The sequence below is a fragment of the Natator depressus genome, chromosome 3 (genome assembly GCF_965152275.1).
Source record: "Natator depressus isolate rNatDep1 chromosome 3, rNatDep2.hap1, whole genome shotgun sequence".
NCBI lineage: Eukaryota > Metazoa > Chordata > Testudines > Cheloniidae > Natator > Natator depressus.
In genome coordinates, this window is record NC_134236.1 from 130,253,442 (window position 1) to 130,279,327 (window position 25,886).

At 44.4% G+C, this 25,886-nt stretch overlaps 1 protein-coding gene across 1 annotated transcript in view; it reads left to right on the top strand.

Annotated features, from left to right (window-relative positions):
* Positions 1-2,042: 2,042 nt before the first annotated feature.
* Positions 2,043-25,886, top strand: part of PGBD5 (piggyBac transposable element derived 5) — a 99,439-nt gene continuing 75,595 nt past the window's right edge. Inside the window, exon 1 of the mRNA XM_074948818.1 lies at positions 2,043-2,447. Within this exon, the coding sequence (XP_074804919.1) occupies positions 2,060-2,447 (388 nt within the window). The 5' untranslated portion in view covers positions 2,043-2,059. The remainder of the gene's footprint in view (positions 2,448-25,886) is intronic.

Sequence of the window (25,886 nt, forward strand, 5' to 3'; positions counted from 1 at the left end):
ACCCACCTGCTGAAGTGAAGAAACAGATTGACAGAGCCAGAAGAGTACCCAGAAGTTACCTACTACAGGACAGGAAAGAAAATAACAGAACGCCACTAGCCATCACCTTCAGCCCCCAACTAAAACCTCTCCAGCACATCATCAAGGATCTACAACCTATCCTGAAAGACAACCCATCACTCTCACAGATCTTGGGAGACAGACCAGTCCTTGCTTACAGACAGCCCCCCAATCTGAAGCAAATACTCACCAGCAACCACACACCACAAAACAAAAACACTAACCCAGGAACCTATCCTTGCAACAAAGCCCGTTGCCAACTGTGTCCACATATCTATTCAGGGGACACCATCATAGGGCCTAATCACATCAGCCACACTATCAGAGGCTCGTTCACCTGCACATCTACTAATGTCATATATGCCATCATGTGCCTGCAATGCCCCTCTGCCATGTACATTGGCCAAATCACACAGTCTCTACGTAAAAGAATAAATGGACACAAATCAGATGTCAAGAATTATAACATTCAAAAATCAGTCGGAGAACATTTCAACCTCCCTGGACACTCGATTACAGACCTAAAAGTCGCAATTCTTCAACAAAAAAACTTCAAAAACAGACTCCAAGGAGAGACTGCTGAATTGGAATTAATTTGCAAACTGGACACCATTAAATTAGGATTGAATAAAGACTGGAAGTGGATGGGTCATTACACAAAGTAAAACTATTTCCCTATGTTTATTCCCCCCTCCCCCAACTGTTCCTCACACGTTCTTGTCAACTGCTGGAAATGGCCCACCTTGATTATCACTACAAAAGGTTTTCTTTCTTTCCTGCTGGTAATACCTCACCTTACCTGATCACTCTCTTTACAGTATGTATGGTAACACCCATTGTTTCATGTTCTCCGTGTATATAAAATCTCCCCACTGTAGTTTCCACTACATGCATCCGATGAAGTGAGCTGTAGCTCACGAAAGCTTATGCTCAAATAAATATGTTAGTCTCTAAGGTGCCACAAGTCCTCCTGTTCTTTTTGCAGACATAGACTAACAGGGCTGCTACTCTGAAACCTGATATAGATAGTGTGACCTTTCCTCTTCTCCCATTTTTCCCTAGGCCCAGTAGGGTTTGCACTCATCTTTCATTAAGGTGGCTCTCATCAATATGAAAGCGACTTGCAGTCCTCAGCTATAGATTAATGCAAGCAAAACCGATTGCACATCCTATTTTGCATGAAGAAGGTGTGATAGGATAGTGATCATTATGACCCTCCTACGCCTCAACTCGGTTTAAGGGCCTGTGTGCTTTTCTGTGTCCTTCCTATTTCTCCCACGGGTTCCTGTTGCTTGTCACAATCCCGCTCCCAGCTCTCAGCCATTAAGTACCAAGCACCGCCACACCCCGGGGGACCTAGAGTGATTTCAGTCTCTTCCGATTGTCACTGAGAAGTCTCAGCCGCAAGTTGGACGCGCGCGCTGCAGAGGGGCTCCAGGGGCGGGGGGGCTTCAGCACCCCAGGCCGCGGACAGCTCCGTGCGCCGCGGGGTTGGAGAGGCAGCGCAGCTCCTGCAGGGCGGCTCGCTGCCGGGGGAAGAGTGGAAGAACTCCCACCCCTCCTCCGGGGGTCTTACGGAGCCTGAGGCGCAGCGGGCCCCCCCGGCGGCGGCTCTCCCAAAGAGGCTCTGTGATTTTAAATACGCCGAGACCCGCCCCTTCGGGGTGGGGCGTGGGCGGGCCCAGGCCGTCCGGGGCGGCCATATAACCCCACCTCTTGGGTGAGGACTGCGGCTATAATTGGCTGGATGTGGTATTTGGAGATGCTGAGCTGGCTCCTTCCCCCCATGTCCCTGCACACACACAGGGGTGGGTTGCGCGGGCGGCAGAGGGAGGCAGGGCTGGGTGGCGGCGGCGGCGGCGGCGGCTCCTCTGCCACTCCCTGCCTCCCTGCCTCGCTGTCCGAGCCGCTCGCGCTGCTGGGCTGCTGCCTGCGGCCGGGCGAGGCGGCGGAGCCGGACCGCGGGGAGCGGGGGCTGCTGCTGCTGTCGGCGGCGGGGATGATGGCGGAGGGCGGCGGCGGGGGGCCGCGGCGGAAGGCGCTGTCCCTGCTGGAGGCGGCCCGCTCCCGCTACGAGAGCCTGCAGATCTCGGACGACGTGTTCGGGGAGTCGGGCCAGGACAGCAGCGGGAACCCCTTCTACAGCACCTCGGCCGACTCCCGCTCCGCCTCCTCCCAGGACGAGGACGAGGAGCAGCTCGCGGCTGAGGAGGGGCCCGGCCCCCGGGGCAGGGGGCGACGTGTCCCCAGGGCGGTGGCGGCGGAGCGGCAGCAGGTTCCCGGCGGCGGCGGCAGCCCCGGCCCCACGGAAGAGGAGGAGGAGGAGGAGGGAGGCTGGATCCCGACCCTGCGCGACGCCCCACCCCCAGACTTCAAGGATAGCTTCGGTAACAGGCGGGCTGGGGAGCGGGGTGGCGCCTGCAGGGGGGAGCCCCCTCCCTCCCTCGCGGGCTGGGGGCGGGGGGGCCTGGGCTGCTGCCCGCGGGGAGGGCAGGGAGCAGAGGGACGGGGCTTTGCGGATAATGCTCAAGGGGCGGCCCCGGCCGGCAAACAGGCGAGAGGAGCGGGGCAAGTCCCTGCTCCGGCGGGAAGGTTAATGTGGGGGCTGCAGCCAGGGCCTGAGGCTGAGGGGCAGGAGGGCGGGTGCAGCCGGGGAGGCACTTCTGCTGTTTGGTCAGAGGCCGGGAAGGGGGCAGCTCTCACTCCCGGGCGGCTGCTTGCAAGAGAGCCCGGATCGCTCAGCTCCGCCGAGCCCTGTGCAGGTCAAAGGGCGCGGAGCTCGCTCCCGCTGCGGTCTGTGCTCCGGACTCGGCCCCAGATGTCCCGAGCACCGACTGTAACTAGCGGGCGGGGGAACGGGCGTAGCAGCGTGCGGGAGAGCCAGGCTGACTTGCTCATCCCTGGCCTGGCGCCCGAAACCCCCTGGAAGGGGAGGCTGGATCTGCAGGGTTAGTTTGAGAGAGTGCGGTCGGTCTGCCGACTCCTGCACCTGACTGCGCTTTGGCCTCGTTAAACAAATCGCTCCTCGGGCCGATGGTACCGTGCGTGTTAGTCACGAGGGAGAGAACAACCCCTTCTCGGGAAGAGTGAGAGCTCGCTGCATCGGCACAAGAGCAGCAGCAGGGTAGGGCTGGCTGTTCAATCATTGCCTTTCAGGCCGGAGTATAGAAATATCTCTCCTGTGCACCGGCTGAAAGCTTTATTTGATTTAATTAGGATAAAGGATAGCTCCCCTCTTTCAGGGCACTGGCTTTTTTCATACCTTAGTCCTTATAAGGCATGGCTTGTATTTATGCAGTAACTGGATAATTGCCTGGACTTAGATGAAATGGTGTCTAACAAGACCCATGGAAGGCGGGATGTGACTGATTATGAACACTTTGTCCTTTTTCTTCTCCCCTGATAATTTTGTAATCTTCAGAACAACATGGCAGGTTATACAATGTAGCCTTGGGAATCTCTGCTGCTTTGCTGGAGTTAGAAGCTGGAGATCCTGCTTAGCCTGTGTGTCCTAACATGTAGATGGCCTATGATATAGGGATATGGGAGTATTATTATACCCACTTTACAGCTGGAAAAAGCTGTGGACCAGAATGATTAAGTGACTTGCTCAAGATCACACAAGAAGTCTGTGGCAGCCCTGGAAATAGAACTCTGCTCTTCAACCCTTGTCCTTACCACAAAGCCATCTTCAGTCCTACACACTGCCACACAGGTCTTTGATAAAGTAAACGTTGAGAGCTCACTGCAGTGATCTGATGTATTATGGCAATGCATGGTATGGAGATTTTTAATAGAATGATCTGTGTGAGATGTCATAGTGGTTTATAGGGAGTCATTCCAACATCAGTCCACAGCGTTAATGATACGTTGTGTATGTAGCAAAAAAAAAAAGTCATGTAAAGAAAACTTGCAGAATGTAAAAAATACAGCAATCAAATAGAATACTATATATTATAGGTTTATATGTGAGCTCTGAGATGTTACCATACTCTGCTACTGGTATCTTGTCCAATTTTATATTTGCTAGCCCAACCCCACTGGTTTCTGTTCTTGATTGTCAGGCTTAATTCATTAATGTTGATGAGAAGTATCAGAGAAAAGTCTATATTTAACAAATACATGAAGATTCAAGAAAAAAATGTGCACTTCAACAAACCTCTCTGTACCACACTGTGGATTAAAACAGAGCTAGAGGAAGTAAATTTTTTTTAAGCTAATGTAAAAAGAACCCCCAAGCGAAGTTAAGCTCCAGATACTATATTACAGTAACATTATTTTTGACTGACGTGTTAACTAACAAAAGCAAGAAAGGCTGCTGCTCCCCTGTCTAGGCACTGTAAAATATTAAACATCATGTACTAATATAAAACTCTTGTGGGTCTTTAAAGAGAACTCCAGTGGATATCTTGGATTCCTCTAATTCTCAAGCATATCAGAGGACACAATTTGGACCATACTTTTCATGGAGTTAAGTAAGGATGAAATAACTTAACATTTAAATTCTTTGCCTTTGCTAGTGTATACATTTGTGTAACTTTAAAGCAGTGATATGCATTTAATATAGAGATGGGATTGACATTTTCATTGCTTCTTTGAAAAAAGAAAATTAAGTTGATGACCTATTAGCTCATGAGTTCAGATTTCCTTAGAAATGAAGGCGTTTGATTTGTGGGAGACAGAAGTGAACACGGAAGTCTTTGGAGCGAGGAGAGTTGGTAATACAGAGACTGCTTCCACCTACTAGTAGATTTGAGAGAGATTTCTGCTGCTTCTTGTTCTGTTTGTGGCATGACCTGCATACAGTATCTATAATAGTGATTAGCTTTGGCAAAAACTTGGTTGAATGAGAACATAAGAATGGCCATACTGGGCCAGACCAATGGTCCATCTAGCCCAGTATCCTGTCTTCCAACAGTGACTGGTGCCAGATACCTCAGGCAGTGAACAGAACAGGGCAAATAATAAAGTGATCCATCCCCTGTCATCCAGTCCCAGCTTCTGGCAGTCAGAGGTTTAGGGGCGCCTAGAGCATGGGATTGCATCCCTGACCATCTTGGCTAATAGCCATTGGTGGACCTATCCTCCGTGAACTTGTCTAATTCTTTTTTGAACCCAGTTATACTTTTGACCTTCACAACATCCCCTGGTAATGAGTTCCACGGGTTGACTGTGTAGTGTGAAGAAATACTTTCCTTATGTTTGTTTAAACCTGATGCCTATTAATTTCATTGGGTGGCCCCTGAGTCTCATGTTATGTGAAAGGGTAAATAACACGTCCCTATCACTTTCTCCAGGCCATTCATGGTTTTATATAACTCTGTCATAACCTCCCCTGTCCAGTCATTTCTTTTCCAAGCTGAACAGTCTCAGTCTTTTTAACCTCTCCTCATACGGAAGCTGTTCCATACTCCTAATCATTTTTGTTGCTCTTCTCTGTATTTTTTCCAATTCTTAAATATCTTTTTTGAGATGGGGTGACAAGAATTGCATGCAATGGGTGTACCATGGATTTATATAGTGGCATTATGATATTTATTGTCTTATTATCTATCCCTTTCCTAATGGTTCCTAGCATTGTTAGCTTTTTTGACTGCTGCTGCACATTGAGTGGATGTTTTCAGAGAACTATCCACAATGACCCCTAGATCTTTCTTGAGTGGTAACAGCTAATTTAGACCCCATCATTTTGTATGTATAGTTGGAATTATGTTTTCCAATGTGCATTACTTTGCATTTATCAACAGTGAATTTCATCTGCCACTTTCTTGCCCAGTCACCCAGTTTTGTGAGAGCCCTTCGCAACTCATCACAGTCAGCTTTGGACTTAACTATCTTGAGTAATTTTGTATCATCTGCAGACTTTGCCAACTCCCTATTTACCTCTTTTTCCAGATCATTTATGAATATGTTGAACAGCACTGGTCCCAGTACAGATCCTTGTGGGACCTTGCTATTTACCTCTCTACCCTGTAAACTGATCCTTTATTCCTACCCTTTGTTTCATATCTTTTAGCAGGGACTGATCCATGAGACTGCCCATGACTGCCTATTTTGTTTAGGAGCCTTTGGTGAGGGACCTTGTCAAAAGCTTTCTGAAAGTCCAAGTACACTATATCTACTGGATCAGCACTTCTCAACCAAGGATCTGCAGCCCCCTGGGGGTCTGCAAGCCCTTTCAAGGGCGCCACAGGACCCCACAGCTGAAACCCAGTGCCCCCCATGGGCTGAAGCCAGGAGCTGCAGGGCTGAAGCCCCTATTCCCGATGCCCCCGTGTGGGGCTGAAGCCCTGATCTCCGGCGCCCCATGTGGGACTGAAGCTGGGAGCGGTAGGGCTGAATCCTGGGGCCCCGAGCCCTGGTGCTTCCAATGGGGCAGAAACCCTGAGCCCATGGGCAGAGTTTAACCTACATTTATGGTGGGGAAAAACATTTTCTAAAAGTTAGATTATAGGAAACATTCATTTATCGCAAAGTGGTTGTCAGATGTGACTTGACCCCTGTGTGCAGAAAATCACTTTTGCTGGGTAGATGAGAATTAGGACTGCATGCAGCAGCGTAGCACACTCTAAATATGCATGTCAGGAAGCAAAGGATAGCTTCTGATGAATGCAGTTAACTGGCCACATCTTTTGGGAGCTAGCCAGTTAAATATTAGTTGCATCTGCAGCTCATTGCTGAAAAAACACACTGGTGAGCATTAGAGATTTTACTTTAAAGAATTCTCATTTCACTTTTTCTGCTAGTTCACCAAAGGCCAACAAAAAAACAACAACAATGAAAAGAATTATTTATAGGTGTGCATTAAAGCAGCTTTACTCCATTATAAATATATTACATTGGGCCGTGTCCACTTCTCAGATTAAATTATTCAGAGCAGCAGTATAAACACTGACTAAACACATCTGAGACATGCAATCTGTCTCCTTGATTATGCGATCATTAAAGTTAGAGTTTCCATTCTTAACTTTACTGAAGAATGTTTACTGAAGTTGGGTTAGCTGAGGAGGGGGAGAGATGCATTTGTGTAGCTGGTTAATGAACCATCTTCCAGTTGGATGGATGAAGGTTACAAGATGGTAAGCTTTTCAAGGTGGGGGCTGTCTCTTATTATGTTTGCATAGTGCCTCATACAATAGGGCTTCAGTCTTCATTGATTCCTCTTGGCACTGCTGTTATACAAATAAAGAAAATGAATTTGGCTCCTTTCAAATAAGAATAAGGAAAATGTATTTAGCTCCCTCCATCTAGTCTCTAGTGAACCTCGTAATACAACATATTTAGTTAGTATGGAATCATTCATACATCCTGTATTCCAATGTGTTTTACAGGAGTTAAATAGTAACTGAAGGGGCGACGGTGAGACATAGCTGAAGGAGAAAAGAAAGGGGTTTTTTAGTTGAGATTTCAAAGAATAGAATCTCTGCTAAGCAGAGAGCTACAGGAAGACTGTGCAGAAGGGAGGAGAGTCAGAGATAGTGAGATCACATGGAAAGGCAGAAGAAGCCAGTGCTAGAGGAGCAGGGTGGGAGTAGAGAGAGAGAGAGCTCAAGGTAGGATGCAGCATATTCATAGAGGCTTGTAATAAGGAGGGGAATTTTGGTCTGAATCTTGAAAAGAATCTGGAATTCTGGGTGACACAAAATCACTAAAGAAAGGTCCAGTTCAAGAATAGCAGGAAAGATACACTGCAGAAGGTGGAAAAATATTTGAGCATCACTTATTCATCTGTGTCAGATTCTGCTGTAGAATTTGGCCCAAATAGCTCTTTGCTTGTGAATGTGGGTGAAACTCCCCTGACTTCAATGGTGTTTTGCCTACTTAGGCCATCAGAGAAATTGGCCTATTTGACTTGTGAACTCTAAAATTATTTCGAAATGTAGAATATTTATAGGAAATAATTTTGCATTCACTTTTGGATAAATTCTCTTCAGTATTTTCCTGGGTGTGTTTGTTATATAATAAATAATACAGTAATAGGACTCAGAATTGCAGAATGATGGTGAATGCATCTGTTGAGATGTCAGAGGAAATGTCTATAGGATGATCTAAAAGGTTTTGTGTTTAGCATAATCCACATCTTTATTTAGCAAAGGTTCAGTATCTTCTAGATCTTATGAAATCTAAACAACTGCTTCTGAAGGTTTTATTGGGCCAAAAGCAGATTTCTCTCCATCCATCATTGCTAATAGTGTTGATTTCAGTGCAAGACAACCTTGCTGATCTTAAAATGTAATGCAATTTAGCTGTCGTTTCCCTTCCCCCACTTTGCACTATTCATGTTCAGGTTCAGCAGCAAAATGCTCATTACTTAAACTGGGTAGAAGAACCAGATTTTCTGCTCTTAAAATGGCAAGCATTCATACTTTGTATTTAATACCCAAAAGTCAGTAAACACTGCAGATTAAGGGCTCTTCTTCACAATATATCTGTAGCCTTTTGCATAGGAGAAGCATGTTTACTCCCAGATTGATCTCTTGCATGTGGCCAAATGATCCCCCATCTCCTTTTAAAGTGAATGAAGTGGTAATTTAAAGGTAGTGGATGAGCAGCTCTTGGAAGTATGGTCCTCTCTCTGCACAATACAACACCATAAGAAACAGCCGTGCCCTGTCAATGTGCTTCAAACTTGAACTGCAGGGACCACCTTGTGGTGTGAATGGGTGGTCTTTCCATGTACATGCAGTTTTCTGCTGAGACTGAGGGTACTAATCACTGATTAGCTTAGTTAGTCTGTATAGACTTAGCTCACAGAAAGTACTTGCCGAGGTGGCACAGAATTGAAAGATGCTGGAGGCTTCACTCAGTTGAAACTTTTCCTTCCATGCTCAACATCCCACCAAATCCAGTAGGAACACAATGAATCCTGCACAAATATGGATTCCCCAGTAAGGAAGTATGAAGCACACCTCAAAGGAATGTTAACAATAGATATAATCGGATTCCCCGAGAAGATCTGTTATAATATCTGTCCTTCCTGCGTTCAGAAACCAGTGAGTGTGGTGATTGCTGAAATATTGCTAGGGACCCTTGGCACAGGGCATCAAAGCCAACTAATAAAGACATCCCGTTGTACTCTATATTATATTTCTTCTGTGGTTAACTTGTCCCACTGTTAGTATTGTCAAAGCAGAATACATTAAAATAGAGAATAGCTGTGCTCCAAAGGTAGGTGCAAGGACAAGTCGAATAATAGTCCTCCGATTCATCTGTTCTTTCACTTGCTTGTGGCATGGCATTCTTCTCAGGGAGAGCATCCTTGCCGAGACAAATCTATCATTCCCATTTCATATTTCTTAAAGGAGAGGGTGTTAGATCCACTTTCTCTCCCCTCAGCCAACATGACCGGCCAGGTTATACAGTGGATCTTCTGTGTGGGTGGGAGGGGGACAAGCTTAGGATGGTTGCTTAGCATATCTTGTCACAGTAGTGGTGTCTCTGGCAGCTTCCTAAGGAGAAGACCAGGAAAACTCCAGGCACATGTTAATAGTGTATTAATTAAAGCATTCTTCCAACTCCGGCCTTCCACATCTCCTTCCTCAGATGTGGCATAGAATTTCACATGATTTGTATTGATAAAATGCGCAAAACTATGTTCCTTCCTGTATCTTATTTTCTAGTTGAATAGACATTGCTTGCATTCACCAGAATAAAAAGCTGTAGCTGATCAATTCGTAGCTGAAGGGTGAGGAGTGGGGAGAGAGCAGCCATATATACTTTGGGCAACCCTATGACCTAGGAATTGCTTGTACAGGCTGTACCCTGAAGACAAGCAGAGAAGATGCTCTGGTTTGACAATCGGAGAGAAGGAGCAGGAGGTGACTGCAGACTAGAACTGGAGGGATGAGCAGTTCACTATGGAGCTGATCTTCACTCATGTAAAGAACCTCTCAGACACTTCAAGTTTTTAGGCCAAGCAGAAGAGGACTTGCACAATTCCTAATCAATGTGCAATACTCTTAATGTGGAGGCACAGCAGGAGAGTTCCTGACAGGATAGAAAATGCAGCCTCAGATAGGGAAGGTGAATTCTTTCAACCCGTTAGACAGTTTGTACTGCAGTAGGGGACTGTATAAGCTCTGTCGATCATGTGTAACTTATCCCTTTCAACCCTAAATGTAGTTCACTGAGGCACTCTGTGAGGACGGAAAATGATGTCAGACAGGAGTACACAAGAGAGATGTTGAAGCAAAGAATACTGTACATGGCCTTGCTTGGGGAAAAAAATAAAAGTTGTACATTGAACAGGAAGAATTGGTATAAAAGATTATTACGTTATGATGTTTCTTGTGAAGCAGAAGCAGACAAGAGACTTAACAGCTGGCTGTTGTAAGAGGGGTTGATCTCTGATTGCATAGGGCACAGAAGCAGATGGATACCAAGTAGATTAAATTAAAGAAAGACAAATTTAAAGTATTGATTTGTCTTTCAGAGTGAAAGTTCAGGGCCAGAAGGGACCACCTGATCATCTAGTCTGACATCCTGCACATCACAGGCTGCTAAACCCCACCCTTTACTGTGCACAATAACCTGCATTATGCTGAAGTATTACAGCCCTCATGGGGCTTCACCTACTATGTGCCACAGACAGACAGTAGGAGGGACTGTGATGCACCAATGTCTGGGGCCCCTGCAATTGCAGGGAATTGATTTAGTGAGGTGTACTCAGATGAGCCCCCCCTTACCTGATCACTCTTGTTAGTGTGTATGGTAACACCTATTGTTTCATGTTCTCTGTGTATATAAAATCTCCCCACTGAATTTCCCACTGCATGCATTCGATGAAGTGAGCTGTAGCTCACGAAAGCTTAGGCTCAAATAAATTTGTTAGCCTCTAAGGTGCCACAAGTCCTCCTTTTCTTTTTCCAGATGATCCTAGTAAGCAACCTGCACTTTGTGCTGCACAGGAAGACAGATTAAAAAAACCCCGCTAGGTTCCTGCCAATCTGACTGGGGGCAAAAATTCCTTCCTGCCCGTGAAAATGGCAATCAGTATAACTCTGAGCATGTGAGCAAGACACAGCAGCCAAGCATTTGAAAAAGAGACTTATGTGCTGCCTCAGAGGACTGGCTGTCCCTGTCTGGTGTTCCATCTCCAGCCGTGGCCATCTCTGTTTCAAAGAAAGGAATGTGGCTGGAACAAAGTACACTGGGAGCAGGCGTGGGAATCCTTCCTGACCCCTAAACGTGACTGCTGAAGCATTAGTTTTAGGAACATAAGTTGTAGGATCAGAAGGTACCTCTTGAGTCACTGAGCACACCCCCCTGTCACTGGAAGCAAACCTGTAAAATTATCCCACTCAGACATTTATGAAGCTCTTTTAGAGTTTATCTGTGGAACTCACTGTTGCAGAAAGTCAAGTCAAATACTACCATTGTATTTTTTAAGAGTGCTGGCTAACTTTCTGACTACGAACAACTCTTGTAGCTGTGCAAACTAGGGCCCATGTTCAGCAAGACACTAAAGCATCTGTGGAGCTTTAAGAATGTGATTAGTCCCACCGATGTATATGGAACTTTTCAGATGCAGATAGTTATCATAGAATCGTAGAATATCAGGGTTGGAAGGGACCTCAGGAGGTCATCTAGTCCAACCCCCTGCTCAAAGCAGGACCAATCCCCAATTAAATCATCCCAGCCAGGGCTTTGTCAAGCCTGACCTTAAAAACTTCTAAGGAAGGAGATTCTACCACCTCCCTAGGTAACGCATTCCAGTGTTTCACCACCCTCCTAGTGAAAAAGTTTTTCCTAATATCCAACCTAAACCTCCCTCACTGCAACTTGAGACCATTACTCCTTGTCCTGTCATCTTCTACCACTGAGAATAGTCTAGAACCATCCTCTTTGGAACCACCTCTCAGGTAGTTGAAAGCAGCTATCAAATCCCCCCTCATTCTTCTCTTCTGCAGACTAAACAATCCCAGTTCCCTCAGCCTCTCCTCATAAGTCATGTGTTCCAGACCCCTAATCATTTTTGTTGCCCTTCGCTGGACTCTCTCCAATTTATCCACATCCTTCTTGTAGTGTGGGGCCCAAAACTGGACACAGTACTCCAGATGAGGCCTCACCAATGTCGAATAGAGGGGAACGATCACGTCCCTCGATCTGCTCGCTATGCCCCTACTTATACATCCCAAAATGCCATTGGCCTTCTTGGCAACAAGGGCACACTGCTGACTCATATCCAGCTTCTCGTCCACTGTAACCCCTAGGTCCTTTTCCGCAGAACTGCTGCCTAGCCATTCGGTCCCTAGTCTGTAGCTGTGCATTGGGTTCTTCCGTCCTAAGTGCAGGACCCTGCACTTATCCTTATTGAACCTCATCAGGTTTCTTTTGGCCCAATCCTCCAATTTGTCTAGGTCCCTCTGTATCCTATCTCTGCCCTCCAACGTATCTACCACTCCTCCCAGTTTAGTATCATCCGCAAATTTGCTAAGAGTGCAATCCACACCATCCTCCAGATCATTTATGAAGATATTGAACAAAACCGGCCCCAGGACTGACCCCTGGGGCACTCCACTTGACACCGGCTGCCAACTAGACATGGAGCCATTGATCACTACCCGTTGAGCCCGACAATCTAGCCAACTTTCTACCCACCTTATAGTACATTCATCCAGCCCATACTTCTTTAACTTGCTGACAAGAATACTGTGGGAGACCATGTCAAAAGCTTTGCTAAAGTCAAGAAACAATACATCCACTGCTTTCCCTTCATCCACAGAATCAGTAATCTCATCATAGAAGGCGATTAGATTAGTCAGCCATGACCTTCCCCTGGTGAATCCATGCTGACTGTTCCTGATCACTTTACTCTCGTGTAAGTGCTTCAGGATTGATTCCTTGAGGACCTGCTCCATGATTTTTCCGGGGACTGAGGTGAGGCTGACTGGCCTGTAGTTCCCAGGATCCTCCTTCTTCCCTTTTTTAAAGATTGGCACTACATTAGCCTTTTTCCAGTCATCTGGGACTTCCCCCATTCGCCATGAGTTTTCAAAGATAATGGCCAATGGCTCTGCAATCACATCCGCCAATTCCTTTAGCACTCTCGGATGCAACTCGTCCGGCCCCATAGACTTGTGCACGTCCAGCTTCTCTAAATAGTCCCTAACCACCTCTTTCTCCACAGAGGGCTGGCCATCTCCTCCCCATGTTGCGATGCCCAGCGCAGCAGTCTGGGAGCTGTCCTTGTTCGTGAAGACAGAGGCAAAAAAAGCATTGAGCACATTAGCTTTTTCCACATCCTCTGTCACTAGGTTGCCTCCCTCATTCAGTAAGGGGCCCACACTTTCCTTGGCTTTCTTCTTGTTGCCAACATACCTGAAGAAACCCTTCTTGTTACTCTTGACATCTCTTGCTAGCTGCAGCTCCAGGTGCGATTTGGCCCTCCTGATTTCATTCCTATATGCCTGAGCAATATTTTTATACTCTTCCCTGGTCATATGTCCAACCTTCCACTTCTTGTAAGCTTCTTTTTTATGTTTAAGATCCACTAGGATTTCACCATTAAGCCAAGCTGGTCGCCTGCCATATTTACTATTCTTTCGACTCATCAGGATGGTTTGTCCCTGTAACCTCAACAGGGATTCCTTGAAATACAGCCAGCTCTCCTGGACTCCTTTCCCCTTCATGTTAGTCCCCCAGGGGATCCTACCCATCCGCTCCCTGAGGGAGTCAAAGTCTGCTTTCCTGAAGTCCAGGGTCCGTATCCTGCTGCTTACCTTTCTACCCACATACTCAAGGGCCTTGCTGAGTTAGGCCCTAGATGAGATAATCAACTTTTATGTTTCAGGGCATAAATTGACTTTCTGTAACGGTGATTCCAGATGCACAACTTTTTCCATGTATTTCATTGTGTAAATGGCTAGATGCATTTGGGAATGGGGAGATCAGAGGCTGAGGGAACTGGGATTGTTTCATCTGCGGAAGAGAAGAATGAGGGGGGATTTGATAGCTGCTTTCAGCTACCTAAAAGGGGGGTCCAAAGAGGATGGATCTAGACTGTTCTCAGTGGTAGCAGATGGCAGAACAAGGAGTAATGGTCTCCAGTTGCAGTGGGGGAGGTTTAGGTTGGATATTAAGAAAAACTTTCACTAGGAGGGTAGTGAAACACTGGAATGCGTTACCTAGGGAGGTGGGGGAATCTCCTTCCTTAGAAGTTTTTAAGGTCAGGCTTGACAAATTCCTGGCTGGGATGATTTAGTTGGGGATCGGCCCTGCTTTGAGCAGGGGGTTGGACTAGATGACCTCCTGAGGTCCCTACCAACCCTGATATTCTATGATCACTTCCTTCTGCTGTGTTAGATACTGGCCACTGCTAGAACCAGGATGCCAGACTAGATAAATTAATAATCTTATATGGCGTGTCTAACTTTACTTTCCCAGACTCTGAACCCTTTCCCAGTGACAGTGTGGTGTGGTGTTTGTTTGTTTGTTTGTTCATTTCTTTGGTTTTTTGCATATTCAGTTTCCTCTGTATAACACACAGTTCACAAGGGTTGAAAGAGGAGAAGACATCTAAACTTCTCCAGAAGGAAGGATGCTGTTCCTTAAGGCTTGAAATTAAGTTCTGCTGGGCCCATTATCAATAGAATTATTTTTACATTGAATCAAAACAAAAGATTCAGATGAGCTGAGCCTGGAAAACCAGAGGGGTTTCGGACCCAATACTGCTGAATATGTTGTATGGTTGTGGATAAATCCCAAATCAAACTTTCAATGTTGTTGCCACGTATCCCAGTTGTTTCTGGGTTGCTGGACTGTTTGTCACTTGATAGGCTCACTAAAGAAAACCAAACAAACTCAAGTTCTCCATTAATTCAGTAGTGTGGTTGATTTCTACACATAAACCTGTCATATTAAATACTTCTATTTGCCTTATTTGTAAACTTAAGGTATAACAAATCTTATCCTTTGGGAAGCAACAAATGCAATGCCTTGGGGCTGTATGCATTTGGGTTCTGCCTTCTCATTCCCTGCAGCTTGCTCCCCTGAGTTGGGGTTACTGAGGAAGAGACAGTGACCAGTAGCAACCTATATGGTGCTAACTTGCACATGGTTTCCCCTGGGGCTTCACAAAATGTTACAGGGGGTTCTCGGGGGGGGGAAAAAATTCCCTAATGGCGGACAGAGCTGTCCCTAGGGATCCCGGGGGCAGCAGGGGCCAGCAGCTCAGAGCCCCTAAACTTCTAAGAGCTAAGCAGATCAAAGAAAGCATATCTATCACACTGATGAGATTTAAATTCAAGGCTCCTTATAAGAAATGGAAAGGGAGGTGGATATTTTTTGCTGTTTTTAAAATTAAATAGGCAGCTGGTATTGTTTTAAAAATTATTATGAAGAACAAGTTTAAGCTTTGTTGTAACATGTGGTGTTTGCCTGGACTGCTCAAGACCTGAATGCTTGTGTAGGAGGAACTCTTTGCGTCGGCTTCTTAAAAACCTTCATGCTGTTTCACGTCTGACACTCTTTGATGAAACATAGGAGCCTTGTCTTATAACAGGCTTATTCAAAGTGATACAAGCGATGAAAGTGAGATCTTGGAAGCGTGTTGCCATTTTCATAATGTAGTAAAAATACTGTCATGATAAATAATAATAATAGTATGTAATAAGCATGTCCTAAAAACTAATTTTATATTTCCAAGATCACTGCTTTTATAATTTATACTCCAGGTAAAGGAGAAAATCTCTGGAAATATTCATTTTTAGGAGGGGGTTCGCAACACTTAACATTTTAGTGAAAGGGGTTCACAGGTTGTTAAAGTTTGGGAACCACTGCTCTAAAGTGAGTCACATCCTGCTTTCTCCATCTGACAGTAGCTGGGTATGCAGTGTGCATGAGAGTAATAAGGAATGACCCTCTTCCAAGACAAAATCTGCTCCACCTATTTCTATATCACTGGGCACTTACTCGCTGTCTGGTGTCATCTCTAGTAACAGTTAAGGCTAAGATTTTGTTACGGGTATTTTTAGTAAAAGTCATGGACAGGTCATGGGCAATAAACAAAAATTCATGGAAGCCCATGACTTGTCCCTGACTTATATTAAAAATATCCCTGACAAAATGGGGAGGGAGGAGGGTCCCGCACCCACAGCTGCTGGGGTTCCGGGGTTCCCCCCGCCACCTGTGGCAGCTGGGATTTGCAGGGTCCCCCCCACGGCAGCTGAGAGGTCGGGGGCTGGGCAGCTGCTGGGGGTCCCCCCCGCCACATTCAGCGGCTGGGAGCTCTGGGGGACTCCTATCCCCGGCTGGGAGCTGTGGGGTCCCTCTGCTGCCTGGCATCTAGGAGCTGCAGGGCTGCCAGCTGAGAGCTCCAGCCCCACTGCTGTGGGGCTGAAGTGGAAAATATCATGGAGGTCTCTGGAAGTCACAGATTCCATGACCTCCGTGACATAATCGTAGCCTTAGTAGCAATCTAAGACAAGGATTCTCAAACTTTTAAGCATTTTCAGTTGCTTGAAAAGAACTACCAATCCTTCCCACACTGATTACACACCACCTGTGCAGCAGCAATTGTTCTTGCTTGCATCAGAGAGGACAGCATTGAAAAGATGAAAAATAACAGGGTGTTGCTGCTTGGTTAGATTGCCATCTGTGCTGTCTATTTGCTTTCCTTGGCCGTAGGCCTCTCCTGATGCCTGCATTGCTAGAATCCTTTCAGCTTGCTTTGTGGTTTCATCCTGTCTTCTCATTCATTTGCTGCCTTTTCAGTGTGGGGGACATCTGCAAAGCTGACCATGGCTGAATTTACATTAGAGAAATACTTGACAAAGAAAGGCATGAAGCAGCTGTGCAAAGTACTGGTGTTTTGTTTTTTTGCAGGGGAGGGGTTGAGAGAAGCCTTCTAGATACCCTAGAAGTGTTATGTAGTGGCCTATAATTAGCAGGAAATAGTGTTACTGCATTTCTGGTAGCTTGTGCTTTCCATTGCTGTTTGTATCCACATGTTGCCTTTCATCAGATGTTTAGACTGTAATCTCTTCATTGTGTGTGCAGAGTTTAGCACAATGAGGCCTCAGTGCATTACTGCAGAAGAAATAACTATGACAAAAGTGCCTCTGTGGACCAAAATGCTCCATAAGAAATACCCTGCCCGCCCCCCCGCCATGTAATAGAGACAGCAGTGCAAGAACACCTGATATAACAGATTCATTCTGTGGTGAGAGTGCCCCAAAGGGATTTTGCGTCATTATTGCTCTTTGAAATCAATGGAGCTACCCTGATTTACACCATCAGAGGGTCTGGCCTGGTATCTCTCTAAAAGTACAGGTTGCATAGCCAAGCCTTCTATTTATTTAAAGTAGTCTCTGTTCTGCTCCCCTAACAGAATCTTCCTCTGTGTTGCATTTAGAGGCGGGCTGAAGCCACAGCATTCACATTGGAAACGCCTCAGGGTTCATGGCTGCCAACGTGGGGTTTTAGTTTGGTCCATTAAACTGGTAAAGGCTCATTTGTGAGATTCAGATCCCGGTTTGGATTTTTTACTCTGCCATTTTGGGAGGGATCTGGGATCGCAGCTGTATCTGCACTGCTGTATTTTCTAAATGTAGTACACAGATTCTGCATTTTAAGGTAAAATGCAAGCATTGGGAAAGTAGTGTGATTCCAAGCTGTAGTGTTTGCAGTACCATGCCATTCAGTCTATATAACTTTTGCTCCCCTGGATTGGGAACAGCGAGGAAGTAATGTGCACAGCCTCTGAAAAGAGTCTCTTACATGCTCAGTAGATTTGTAGATTACAAGGCCAGAAGAGATTGCTCTGATCATCTGGTCCGACCTCAAAGTAGAAGTCTTTCTGTTCCATTAGGGCAAAGTTCCCCTGTGTAGAGAGCCAGTATAAGGCTTATGTGCCCCTTACTGTTGTCAACTCTTGCAATTTTTATCACAAGTCTTGTGAAAATTTAGGTGGGGGGGTTTCTTAATGCCCCAGTGCTCAGATTCAAGTGATTACATCAGAATCCCAGTTTTCATTTAAAAAACAGTAAGCTTCTAGCCTTCATGTTTTCAGAGAAATGTTTGAAAATGACCCATGGGCACCCTACATTCTCAAATCAAAGGGCAAATAAAAAGCAACCGAAATCTAATTTTTATTTCATGATTTTTAAGCCAATCTCAAGACTTTGGCAGCCCTGTCTCAGTATTTTATGAATGCTTAGGGGCCTGGCAACCATGCTCTTTAGACCCACTTAAGCCTTCAAAATAGGGCTTAAGTGATGCATAGGCCCTGTGCTGGTGCATTTCACCTCTCATGACAATTGGTGAGAGGCTCTTCCACATGAACATTAACCAAAAGAATGGTGGCTCCAGAATGAACCAGTGATGAAGTGGTGGTGGGGTATGGGGGAAGATAGGCATCTCCAGAGTTGCATAAGGAAAGCCGACTACTCACAAACCTCTAGAGAGGAAGATGCAAGCCATTTCACTGATTTTGAACTTTGTATCCACTAACCTGATAGAGGAGTTTGCTTTTGGGGACAGACTGTCGGTCCAAAATAGTGTGCAATAAAGCATTTTTGTGTCATGAAACCAATAGCAGGCAATGAGGGGTTTTTAGGCATATACATAATGAATATGAAATAAATCCTTGAAGCTGCTAATGCTGCTGCCTAAACTGGACCACCACTGAATTCACCATTAGTATTTTTTTAAGGACCAGACTGTGTGCCTTTTTAATCAATGAAAGAAATCTTAGTTTAACAATAAAAAGTTTAGACATCAGAAGGTAGTCCCCTACTTTAAGGGGAAGGATCTGATAGCATTTTGTGGGTATATGTTGAAATTGTGGGATACAGACTGAACGTGCCTTTTGACTTATTGATAGCTCTTTTTTCCACATCTACCTTTTTTGAAAGATTGGTACAAAGGGAGACAGTTGGATATTGACCTGAAATGGGCTGACTTCAAGCAGGGGATCACCAATTGCTCTAATACATCATTTTTCCCTAAGATTAAAAAAAGACAAAGATAGAAATCCATTTCTTTTATGCTGAGACTGGCTGGTGAAAAACTCCTAAGCACAATATTTTTGATCTGGAATGGAGCATGAAGCAAGAACACCACCAAAATTGTGCTAACCTTTACTTCAAAGTTATCTGTATCCACTGACTCCTTTTAATCAGTGCTATGGCTTTTCCCTAACCTGTCTGATTATGCTACAGGATTTAGTTTGTTGTCTAATAGCACTTCACTTCTTAGAATGCTCCAGACTGGCTTCCAAGGGAATGTTTATATCTTATACTTACTAAAATAACTTATATCAGGGGGGGTGTGTGCGTGTGTGGTGAGGGGATAGCAGTACCTGTTGTTAACGTTGCCTGACACTTCCCACTATAATACCCTGCTTTCACTTGCTTATAACTTTTTTGTTATACTTTAACTGTTTGGGCTGAAATTTTCCATGTCAGATGTCTGCCTCAGGGTTGGGGTTGTTTGTTTGGGTTTTTTATATTTCAGCTAAAACAATTCTGCCATTTCTGAGAATGAGGCTAGGGAAGAAGACATTGTTTTGTCCATGTGAAAATAGTGGTGACCTTTTCTTTGAAAAGCACTGGCTCCCCTGCCCCATGCTTTGGTGCAAAGGCTTTAAATTTGGCTGGGGAGTGGCCTTTGTGTTAGGGATGTGCCTTTTGCTGTGCCGGTGAAAATCCACCCATTTTTGGCCAAGTTATAAGCCACTGGAAAAATTGCAGCTCACACCTGCTCAGTAAAGACTGCTTGGATTTTATCAGCTAAATACCCTGAATATTCTGCACCGGGCACGTTCCAGCCTGCGGCTGAGCAGGACTTGCTTTGCAATTGAAGCTCTGGGCCCTGGTTCTGGCACCTGAACTGAGAGTTGGAAGCCTGTCTCTCCTGTGCTCTCAGTGACCCCTCTGCTGGGCCCAGGCAGTGTAGAGGAGGAAAAAATAGTATGTAATTATATAATTAAAGACTGTATCATAATGCATATACGTAGTGGGGCCAAATTGTGACCTTAATTCTGGCCTTTCCAAACTTTTGAGTGCCTGACCTTATTAAGGTTGCAATGTTCTTTTAACACATTTTGTATGTAAAATGAGATATTAAATTATCCTAGTCTTTAATTCCTGTGGTCTTTGTCTGTCTTATTTAGACTGTAAGGTTTTTGGGGTAGAGACTGTGTGTATTTTTGTTTCATTTACAGTACAAAGCACACTGATGCTTAAATAAGAAATTGCCACATATGTGGAGGAGATGGCCATGTGATAAATGCACTTTATCGTGCACCTTTGATCTGGTGCTAGGTGAGTCGTGAATGGATTGGGCATTTTAAAAAATATGTAGGGATACAAAGAAGTGTTTAATCAGCATCTAAATTTGAGTTGTATGGAAAAAATCCTGTCCCAAATCTCTCTGCAGAGGTAGAAAGATCATAAAAATATATATCCTGGGGCTGCAGAAGAGAGGGAAAACAAGTGAAAGAAGATACCCAGCCTACAGAGAAACCAATTACGTGTAATTAAGATGACTGAGCCAAGAATTTGGACCATGATTTCTGAGTAATACTCTTCTCTTTGGGCTGGATCTTCTAGTCACTCTTAATTTTCTTTCTGGCTTTTGCCCCCTGACCTGCTCTATACAACCTCCTTCAGAGTCACGAAATTATAGTCCCTGAGAAAGGAAGAGGGGAGCAAAAATAAGTGGGCACCAGTATTTCTCCAAGCAGTGCTGGTGTTTCTGTTACTTTCCTTTCTCTCTCCTTCATTTGTGGAGCTGGTTGATTCTCTGTCACCCTGCGTCTTGTGTAGTCACTTACACTGGTGGAAAGCAGGTGTGAGAAGCTACCAGATGCTAGTGTTTTACACCCATTTCCTTTCACTGTGCACTGGTGTGAATGGCTGCACAAGGTGCCAAGTAACAGTGAATTGGGCCCCGCCTTACTCTGTACTCTAGCAGGAAATGGGTCAGGCTGTGCTTCTCCTGGTCTAACTGACCCTGATAGTGGGATTCTGTGGTGTGAATCTTGAACTGGTAAATCTAGTCATCGGCTGCCATTAATTCCCCTGACAGGCTTTGTGGTTTTACTATCACATTCTCGTATTTAAAATGCTTTTCTCTTCCCTGTTTCTCTGTGGAAAAAACCCACCCAAACAAAGAGAAACTGACGACCACACAAGGGAAACAGTGAAAATGATTATACACCAAGTGCTGGCTAATGCGCATAGGGAACAAAATGAGACAGTTTAGGTTCTTATGATCTCATCACTCTAGGTCTGAGTGCCTTGCAAAAATTAAAGAGTTTATCCTCAACACTGTGAGGTAGGGAAGTATGATTAGCATCCCCACTTTATAGGCACAGAGACATAGGCCCCAATCCAGCAAAGCATTCAAGTAGGTGCTTAATTTTAGGGTAAGAGTAGTCCCATTCACGTGCTTAAAGTTAAGCATGTGCTTTACTGGATCAGGGCCTAAGTGACTTGCCCAAGATCAGAAAGGAGGTCTGTGGCACTGCCAACAATTTAACCTGGATCTTCTGAGTAGTACATCAGAATCTTAGCCATGAGTCTATCCTTCCTCTCAAAAAACCAGGATTTTTCCCCCTCTATTCTCCAACTACAGTAACCTTAGAGGTTATTTGCAATAATAGCAGGTAAAAAAAAATTTCAGGCAGATGTGTGAATTTTTTTTCTCAGTTGGTGTCCTTTTAAGCAAAAGCAATAGAAATATATGAGAAAGTAAGTGATGCTGTTATTACTGCTAACAGTGCCTGGAAATGTGATATCAAGGAAGATTCCTCTGTTACTCAAGAGACAAGGGGAAAAAAATACTGAAGAAGAAATTGAACTTAGGCTCCCATGCATGTATTTTGGAGTTTCCTGCTAATCAGCATGAATTGATCAAAACTGCAAAGACAATTAAAGTAAACCTGTCAAAGATAAAGACCGGCCAAACTAATAATCACAAAGGAAAACAGATCAGTTTTGTCAAGGAGTGGAAGTTCTTTCTCAATCCACGTCTGTTTCTGGGAACAGTCACGCTGAAAGCTTCTTACTGAAGCAGAGCATAGAACTGCAGAATGATTCACTCAGTGTTGCCAACCTCTTGTGTTCAAAAATCATGTCGGACCAAAAAATGTCATGAGATCTAAAAACCAGGATAAATCACATTCTGTTTTTTCCCGGTCTGGTTTGAACCTTTATGCGAGCCCCTGTTTGCCCAGTTTGTGTAGTATGCTTAGTTGAAAAGCCAACCGTAAGTGTGCAAACACAAAGGAAGACATCCCCTGGCTCCACTTACAGGATATGTCTATGCTGCAGCCAGGGGAAGTGATTTCCAGCTTGTGGAGACAGTCTTACACATGATAGCTTTGATTTTCAGTTAATGCACTAAAAATAACATAGCTGCAGTGGCTCGGACTAACTGAGTACAATCCTGTCCAAGGGGACAGTGACGGGTTGGATCACAGAAACCCCCTGGTTGCCAGCTGATGTACCAAGTCTACTTCTGCCCCTGCTTTCCGTGCCAGCTTGAGACTCCAGCACCCTGTCTTGAGCCAGACACACCAGTCTGCTCCAACACAGACCCAGGATCTGAACCATGTGCCCCAAAGCTGCAGACTTAACTGAAAGCAACTTAAGAAGTGTTCCTGTCTTTAACACTCAATGCCCAACTCCCAATGGGGTCCAAATCCCAAATACATACGTTTTACCCTGGATAAAGGTTATACAATGAGTTTGCCCTCTATAATGCTGATGCACAGCTGTTTGCCCCCCCTTCCCCAGGTATTAATACATACTCTGGGTTAATTAAGAAGTAAAAAGTGATTTTTATTAAATACAGAAAGTAGGATTTAAGTGGTTCCAAGTAGTAGCAGCCAGAACAAAGTGAATTACCAAGCAAAATAAAATAAAACAAGCAAGTCTCTAAGTCTAGTACAGTAATAAAACTATAGATAGTATAGATAAAATCCTAACCCAGGTAGCTTCCTTTTACAGACTAGCCTCCTTCTAGTCTGGGTCCAGCAATCACTCATACCCCCTGTAGTTACTGTCCTTTGTTCCAGTTTCTTTCAGATATCCTTGGGGGTGGAGAGGCTCTCTTTAGCCAGCTGAAGACAAAATGGAGGGGTCTCCCATGGGCTTAAACTGACTCTTAGGAGAGAGGAGGGGGTCTCCACCCACATGTGAAGTCCAGCTCCAAGATGGAGTTTTGGAGTCACATGGGCAAGTCACATGTCTCTGCATGACTCAGAACTTACAGGGTAGCAGCCATGGTTCACATGCTTCCTTGAATGTCCTCAGGTAGACTTCTTTTGTGGATTGGAGCATTCCAAGATGAATTGTCCTTTAAGTGTTTCTTGATTGGGTATCTAATTTGCACTGTCCTTTCTCCTGAAGCTGACCAAATGCTCTACTAGGGCTGCTTAGAAATCAAGCCAGTATTCATAACTATGAATACAAAAATGATACATGCATACAAATGGGATTAATAGATTCAGTAGATCATAACCTTTACAAAGATATGTTACATGGCATATGTAGCATAAAACATATTCTAGTTATGTCATATATACATTCATAAGCATATTTCCAAAAAGCCTTATGGGAGACCATCACAGGGAGGTCTACACTAGAAGCGCTACATCAGTGAACTGCACCGATACAGCTATACTGCTGTAGCACGTCTGGTAAAGACTCTCAATGCTGACGGTAGAGCGCTCTCCCATCAGCATAATTACTCCACCTCCGCAAGAGGCAGTGTGGACAGTCCTTCGGTCGCTGTAACTTGCGTCACTCAGGGAGGTGTCTTTTAAACACCCCTGAGTGACGTAAGTTAGATCGACTTAAGCGGTAATGTAGACGTGCCGCAAGATCCTAGGCATGTACTCAGGTGGCTAGCATAAGCCACTGTGGCTACACTGCTCTTTTTAGCACACTGGTTCAATCAAAGCACGTGTAAATCTGCGTAAACTGGAAATTACACCTCCCAGCTGCAGTGTAGACATACCCACAGTCACCGAACTCCTGGGAGGAAGGAGCCATCACTGTCTCTCTCCTTATGCATTTGTATGAGTAAAACTCATCTGTTCAAATGTTCATGGAAACTGAATATGGAAGGGGCACAGGCTTGACCAACAGAAATTTAAGTGAAATACTCATGGACATCTGTTTGGGCTATTGTCCCAGTTCGAACATTTGCATTTTTATAGGCATCACCTTAGATTTTTAAAGGTCTAAAGTAACACCTTTCAGTAGAAGGTCTGGGTGCAAATGGAGGAGTTGATATTTCACGATCTACAGCCGGAAGGAAAATCTGTAGAGAGAAAATTCATGCTTGCTGAAGATCATGACTGAGAGATATTGGATTACTTAAGCTTGAGATGAGTAAACAAGATACACTGATGTGATAAAGAGTGTCATAAGAACCCCAGGGAAGAATGGGAACTGCAGGAAAGACCGTGGTAGGTAGAGTTTGGTGGTTTAATGGCAAAGTCAGAGTTTATCTTTCTAGTCTACGTATCACTAATTCTATTTTAGTTATATGAGACAGCCTATTGCACAGTGATTGTGTGTTGTGGATGAATTCCACTAAAGCACCAAGAGAAAACTGTTAAATCCCATTTTCTTTCTTAATGACACAGATTAAAATTTGAATTTTGAATACTGAGGGATTTTACTCTAGTGTGTTAGGCATTGGATCCAGGAAAGCATTTACAGACATGCTCTTCTAAATACAAATATTGTACCAGTTTAACTATGCTGTTACAGTCAAAGTAGGGTAACCCCACGAGTGTGGATGCAGTTATACTGATATAAAAGTGCTTATGCCTGTAGCCTCACTGGAGCTAATGGGACATAAGTACATGCTTAAATACTTTGCTGAATTGAATCTGCTATGCCACTTTCATTAGCCCACAACACCTTTATTTTAGGGCTGTCGATTAATCTCAGTTAACTCATGCGATTAACTAAAAAAAATTAATCGCAATTAATCACACTTTTAATCGCACTGTTAAACAATAGAATACCAATTGAAATTTATTATATTTTTGGATGTTTTTCTACATTTTCAAATATGTTGGTTTCAATTACAACACAGAATACAAAGTGTACAGTGCTCACTTTATACTATTTTTTATTACAAATATTTGCACTGTAAAAACGATAAATAGTATTTTTCAATTCACCTCATACAAGTACTGTAGTGCATGTATCATGAAAGTGCAATTCACAACTTTTCTTTATCATGAAAGTGCAATTTAGAAATGTAGATTTTTTTTTTTCGTTTTGTAACATAACTATTTTGTTTTTTTGAGTGCTGTGTAAAACTTCAGAGCCTACGTGTTCACTCAGTCCTACTTCTTGTTCAGCCAATCACTAAGACAAATAAGTTTGTTTACATTTATGGGACATAATGCTGGCTGCTTCTTATTTACAATATCACCTGAAAGTGAGAACAGCTGTTCACACAGCACTTTTGTAGCTGGTGTTGCAAGGTATGTATGTGCCAGATATGCTAAACATTCATATGCCCCTTCATGCTTCAGTCACCATTCCAGAGGACATGCTTCTATGTTGCTGACGCTCATTAAAAAAATGCGTTAATTAAATTTGTGACTGAAATCTGAGAGGGATGAGGTGTGGAGCATGCTTTCAGAAATCTTAAAAGAGCAACACTCCGATGTAGAAACTACAGAACTGAACCACTAAAAAAGAAAATCAACCTTCTGCTGGTTGCATCTGATTCAGATGATAATGAATATGCATCGGTCCGCACTGCTTTGGATCGCTGTTGAGCAGAACCCATCATCGGCATGGACACGTCCTCTGGAAGGGTGGTTGAAGCATGAAGGGACATACGAGTCT